Consider the following 5,000-nt stretch of genomic DNA (forward strand, 5'->3'; position numbering starts at 1 on the left):
CTGCTGCTGCTGCTGCTGCTGCTGCTGCTGCTGCTGCTGCTGCTGCTGCTGCTGCTGCTGTTGCTGTTGTTGTTGTTGTTGTTGTTGTTTTTGTTCTTGCTGCTGGTGGCGGTGGTGGGGGTGGCTGGGCTGCTCGTGCTGCTGCTGCTGCTGCTGCTGCTGTCGCCGTTGCTGGTGGGGGTGGTTGGGCTGCTCGTGCTGCTGCTGCTGCTGCTGCTGTTGTTGCTGCTGACGGTGGTGGTGGGGATGGTTGGGCTGCTGCTCCTGCTCCTGCTGCTGTTGCTGTTGCTGCTGCTGCTGCTTTTGCGCTGGCTGGTCGCTTGCTGGTGGTCTTGCTGGTCTTGGTGAGCTGCTGTTGTTGTTGCTGCTGGGCTTCCTGCGTTGCTGCTGCTGCGTTGCTGCTGCTGCGCTGCTGCTGTTGCTGCTGCTGCTGCACTGCTGCGCTGCGGCCTGTTTTGCTATTTGCGCTCAGATAGCAACAAACCAAACGACCTATGAGCAAATCAAAAGCTTCTTCTACGCAACAAATCCGTGGAATAAGTGGGACTACTGCTGCTGCTGCTGCTGCTGCTGCTGCTGCTGCTGCTGCTATTGTTGCTGCTGCAACAGTTGCGTTTGCTGCTGCAGCTGTTGTAGTTTTGGTTGCTGTTTTGTATGCTATTTCGCAGCAGCTCTCGCTGCTGATGCCTCTGGGGCTGCTGCATCTGCGGCGGCTGGTGATGCTGCAGTTGCTGCTGCCCTCGCTGCTGCTGCTGCTGCTGCTGCTGCTGCAGTGCAGCACTTTGGTTTTTCCTTGTTCTGCTGCAGAGGCGTCCTTGGAAATCTTTACGAGGCTTGCTGCCTCGCACGGAACCCCAGACACTATAATCCGAAGTATGCAGTGCTGCTGCTGCTGCTGCCGTTGCTGCTGCTGCTGCTGCTGCTGCTGCTGCTGCTGCTGCTCGTTTCGGCACTGTTGTGCGCGGTAGGGCTGCTTCTGCTGCTGCTGCACGCGCCTGTTTTGCTGCTGCCTCTGCCACTTTGTTTCTGTTGAGGCTTGCGGGCCTGCGTAAACGCTGCTGCTAATGCTTTGACGTGCTGCTGCTGCTGCTGCTGCTGCTGTTGCTGCTGTTGCTGCTGTTGCTGCTGCAGGCTGGCCGGGCCTTGCCGCCTGGAACTGCCCCCACGCAATCCTTATCCCCCTTCTCTGGAGTCTTCCTTCTCATGCAGAGGTCTGCTGCTGCTGCTGCTGCTGTTGCAGCTGCTCCTGGCGCTGCTGCTGCTGCTGCTGCTGCTGCTGCATCTGCTGCAACATTAGCGTGCTGCCGCTGCTGCCGTTTTGCTGCAGCATCTGCGGAGGCTTCGGACACTCGCAGCGTCGTCGTTGAGGGCAGCAATCACTCTTCGCAGCAGCAGCAGCAGCAGCAGCAGCAGCGGCAGCAGCAGCAGCAGGCAATGCTCATGCGGCAGCGTTCTCAGCACCAGCTGCCGGAAACCCTACATCACTTCGAAGAGCAGCAGCAGCAGCAGCAGCAGCAGCAGCGGGTCTTCATGATGCAGCAGCAACCGCTGCACGAAGCCCCAGCGCTTCCCATAGTTAGCTGCGCCCAGCCACCAACTGTTGCTGCTCTGAGTGGTAGGCAGCAGCAGCAGCTGCTGCTGCTGCTGCTGCTGCTGCTGCTGCATCTTTTTAGCATTAGCTCTACCGCTGTTTCTGCTGCTGCTGGAAATGCTGCTGGAGCTGGTGCTGCCAAGCAGCAGCAGAAGCTGTGAGCCAAGGGGGGCTCAGGCTTTGCTGCTGCAGCTGCTTTTCTGCTGCTGCTGCTGCTGCTGCTGCCTGCAGAGGGAGGGGCGTACTTCTGCTCTCGAGACTCTTCCCTTGTGGACTGCCTTGAATCCAGTAAGTCCTTTACTGCTGCTGCTGCTGCTGTAGCTGCTGCTGCTATTGCTGCTGCTGCTGCTGCTGCTGCTTAGCTGCCATTTGCTGCGGTGCTGCTGCCTTTGCTGCTGCAGGGCGCTCTACGACGCAGCTGCAGAGCGTCCCCCTTGTTTCATCTGAGAGGCCTCAAGGGCTGACGAAGCTGCAGCAGCAGCAGCAGCAGCAGCAGCTGCTGCTGCTGCAACAGCAGCTGTGCCCGGGAGCTCGCCTTTCGCGGAGCCACAGCTACTGCAGCACGGCGCAGCAGGAGGGAGAGCCAGCAGCAGCAGCAACAGCAGCAGCAACAGCAGCAACAGCAGCGCTGCCGGAGCTCGAAACGCAGCTCGGCGCTGCTGTTGCCGTCCCCAGCAGCAGCAGCAGCAGCAGCAGCAGCAGCAGCAGCAGCAGCAGCAGCAGCAGCAGCAACCGCAACCGCAGCAGCAGCTGCCCATCCCTTCTTACACGGCTGCGGGCACGGAGACATCTTGCTGCTGCAACACAGGGGCTGCTGCCGCGGCTGGCGTCTCTCAGCAGCAGCAGCAGCAGCAGCAGCAACGGCAGACGCAACAGCACCCCGTCTCTGCTGCAGGTGCCTATACAGCCGAGCGCCTCCCCGCAGCAGCAGCAGCAGCAGCAGCAGCAGCTGCAGTGGCAGCTACGGGAGCTGCAGCGGCTGGAGGAGGACGATGTGGAAAGGCAACTGAGGCAGCAGCAGCAGCAGCAGCAGAAGCCGCAGCAGCAGCAGCAGCGGAAGGGCCGCTTCTCTTCTTGCATGGCTTCTGCTTCCTTGAGAGCTTTGCTGCTGAAGTGCGGCAGCATTGCCTGCGTGCTGCCGGAGGATGACGAGGAGGAGCAGCGGCAGTGGGTGCTGCAGCTGCAGCAGCAGCAGCTGCAGCAGCAGCTGCAGCAGCAGCTGCAGCAGCGGCTGCAGCAGCAGCTCCAGCACCAGCAGCAGCACAGGAAGCAGCACCGCTCCCACTCCAGACCCTGCTGCACCCCGCAGCGAGAAAGGCAACACCGACAGACCCGGCTGCTGCAGCAGCAGCAGCAGCAGCAGCAGCAGCAGCAGCAGCAGTGCTGGGACCTCCCGCACCAACCCGACAGCGTACCTACACCGTGCAGCTCTAATTTGCAGCTGGAGCAGCAGGTGCAGCAGCAGCAGCAGCAGCAGCAGCTGCTGCAACCGGAGCAGCAGCAACCCCACAGACGCAGCAGAAGCGCAGGCCACCCACACAGTCCTAGATATGAGCGGGCTGCAGCAGCAGCAGCTGCAGCAGCAGCAGCTGCAGCAGCAGGAGCTGCAGCTGAAACAGCAGCTGAGGCAGCAGTGGCAGCAGCAAGAGCAGCAGCTGCGACAGCAGCAGCAGCAGCACCTTCGCAAAAAGCCGAGGCGGCAGGGTCGCTGCTGCGGCCGGGGAGCCACTAGAGAGCAGCAGCCAGATGCCTAGGGTTTAGGGTTTAGGGTTTAGGGTTTAGGGTTTAGCGAAGCTCCCAGGCACAGAATTCCTCTGCTGAGATTTGTTTTCTCCAGTAATTATCTACCGGCCCTATTTGCAAGCCCCTGGTGCTGCTGCTGCTGCTGCTGCTGCTGCTGCTGCTGCTTTTGCTGCTGTTCTGCTGCTTCAGCAGCAAGTATGCTGCTACAGCGGCAAATCTGCTGCTGCAGCTGCTCCGCTGCTGCAGCTGCTCTGCTGCTGCTGCTTTGCTGCTGCTGCTGCTCTGCTGCTGCAGCAGCAGAGCAATGTGGGTCATCTCTGCCGCTGCTGCTGCTGCTGCTGCGGCGGGTGGAATTTGCGGTGTACATACACCTGAAACGGTTGCCTGCACTTCTGGAAGAGGTGCCTATACACCTGAATGAAGTGCCTGTACACCTGAAATAGGTGCCTATACACCTGAAACTGTTGGCTGTACACCTGAAACTGCTGCAAGTTCTGCATGCGGTGTCTGTACACCTCAAGTTGCTGGCAGTTCTTCGGAATTAGGTGTCTGTACACCTCAAGTTGCTGCAGCTCTTCGGAATTAGGTGTCTGTACACCTCAAGTTGCTGGCAGTTCTTCAGAATTAGGTGTCTGTACACCTCAAGTTGCTGCAGTTCTTCTAAATGCGGTGTCTGTACACCTGAAGTGGGGCCTGTACAGCTGGAGAAGGTGCCTGTACACCTGAAGGGGAGCTGCTGCTGCCGCTGCAGCAGCAGCAGCAGCTGCTGCTGCCGCTGCAGCAGCAGCAGCAGCTGCAGCAGCTGCTGCTGCTGCTGCAGCAAACAGCGGGAATTTTAGGTTTTCATCTATTTGCAGTTTGCATTTGAAACAAAATTCTTAAAATGCAATTTGCCCATTTTGGGGGCTGTGCAGATCTGGGGAGAACCGGCAAACCCTAAACCCTAAACCCTAAACCCTTGCAGAGGCCTAAACCCTAAACCCTTGAAGACGGCTAAACCCTACACCCTTTAAGAGGAAGCGTAGCCGTGAGACATAAGCAGCAGCAGCAGCAGCAGCAGCAGCAGCAAAGAGGCCTTGGGGGGCTGTTCAGGACTGCAGCAAGTAAAGATGAACAATTAATTTATTTAATTTATATTTTCTTTAATGCAATTTAACTCAAAAAATTAATTTGCTGCTGATTAGCTGCTGCTGCAGACACCTCAGGCGTTTGCTGGCAGCAGCAGCGCAGCAGCAGCAGCGACCCCGTAGGCCTAGCGAGGGTTTAGGGTTTAGGGTTTAGGGTTTAGGGTTTAGGGTTTGGGGTGTCTGTACACAGGAACTGCAGAAATATAGCACTTAATGAAATTAAATGCCAACAGTTTTATTTCTTTTCATAAAAAGAAAATTCAAAAAGTCCCCGTCGCTCCCGCTCGCTGCTGCCGAGTCAGCAGCAGCAGCAGCAGCAGCAGCAGCAGCAGCAGCAGCGTAAAAGGGGCGAAGGCACGAATGACAAGCTAGCAGCAGCAGCAGCAGCAAATTAGTGAAAAAGGGGACTAGACAGCAGCAGCAGCAGCAGCAGCAGCAGCAGCCTCGGGTGTCACTGCAGCCCATTGGTGCACTGGGGGGGCCCCAGCTGCTGCTGCTGCTGCTGCTGCTGCTGCTGCTGCTGCTGCTGCTGAGCCTCA

The 5,000-nt window shown here is 58.6% G+C and overlaps 2 protein-coding genes across 2 annotated transcripts; one reads left to right on the forward strand and one right to left on the reverse strand.

Annotated features, from left to right (window-relative positions):
• Positions 1–1,205, reverse strand: ENH_00079580 (hypothetical protein; the record flags this gene model as incomplete). The annotated part of the gene is made up of 2 exons (XM_013583222.1): positions 1–976; positions 1,167–1,205. Coding segments are annotated over 2 exons (1,015 nt in total), but the record flags the coding sequence as incomplete, so codon positions are not given.
• Positions 1,206–1,434: 229 nt separating this feature from the next.
• Positions 1,435–3,323, forward strand: ENH_00079590 (hypothetical protein, conserved; the record flags this gene model as incomplete). The annotated part of the gene is made up of 3 exons (XM_013583223.1): positions 1,435–1,615; positions 1,823–1,879; positions 1,993–3,323. The coding sequence occupies 3 exons, from the start codon at positions 1,435–1,437 to the stop codon at positions 3,321–3,323; spliced, it is 1,569 nt and encodes a 522-aa protein (XP_013438677.1).
• Positions 3,324–5,000: the final 1,677 nt, after the last annotated feature.

Source organism: Eimeria necatrix, genomic scaffold (assembly GCF_000499385.1).
Source record: "Eimeria necatrix Houghton genomic scaffold, Enh_scaff852, whole genome shotgun sequence".
Classification (NCBI taxonomy): Eukaryota; Apicomplexa; class Conoidasida; order Eucoccidiorida; family Eimeriidae; genus Eimeria; species Eimeria necatrix.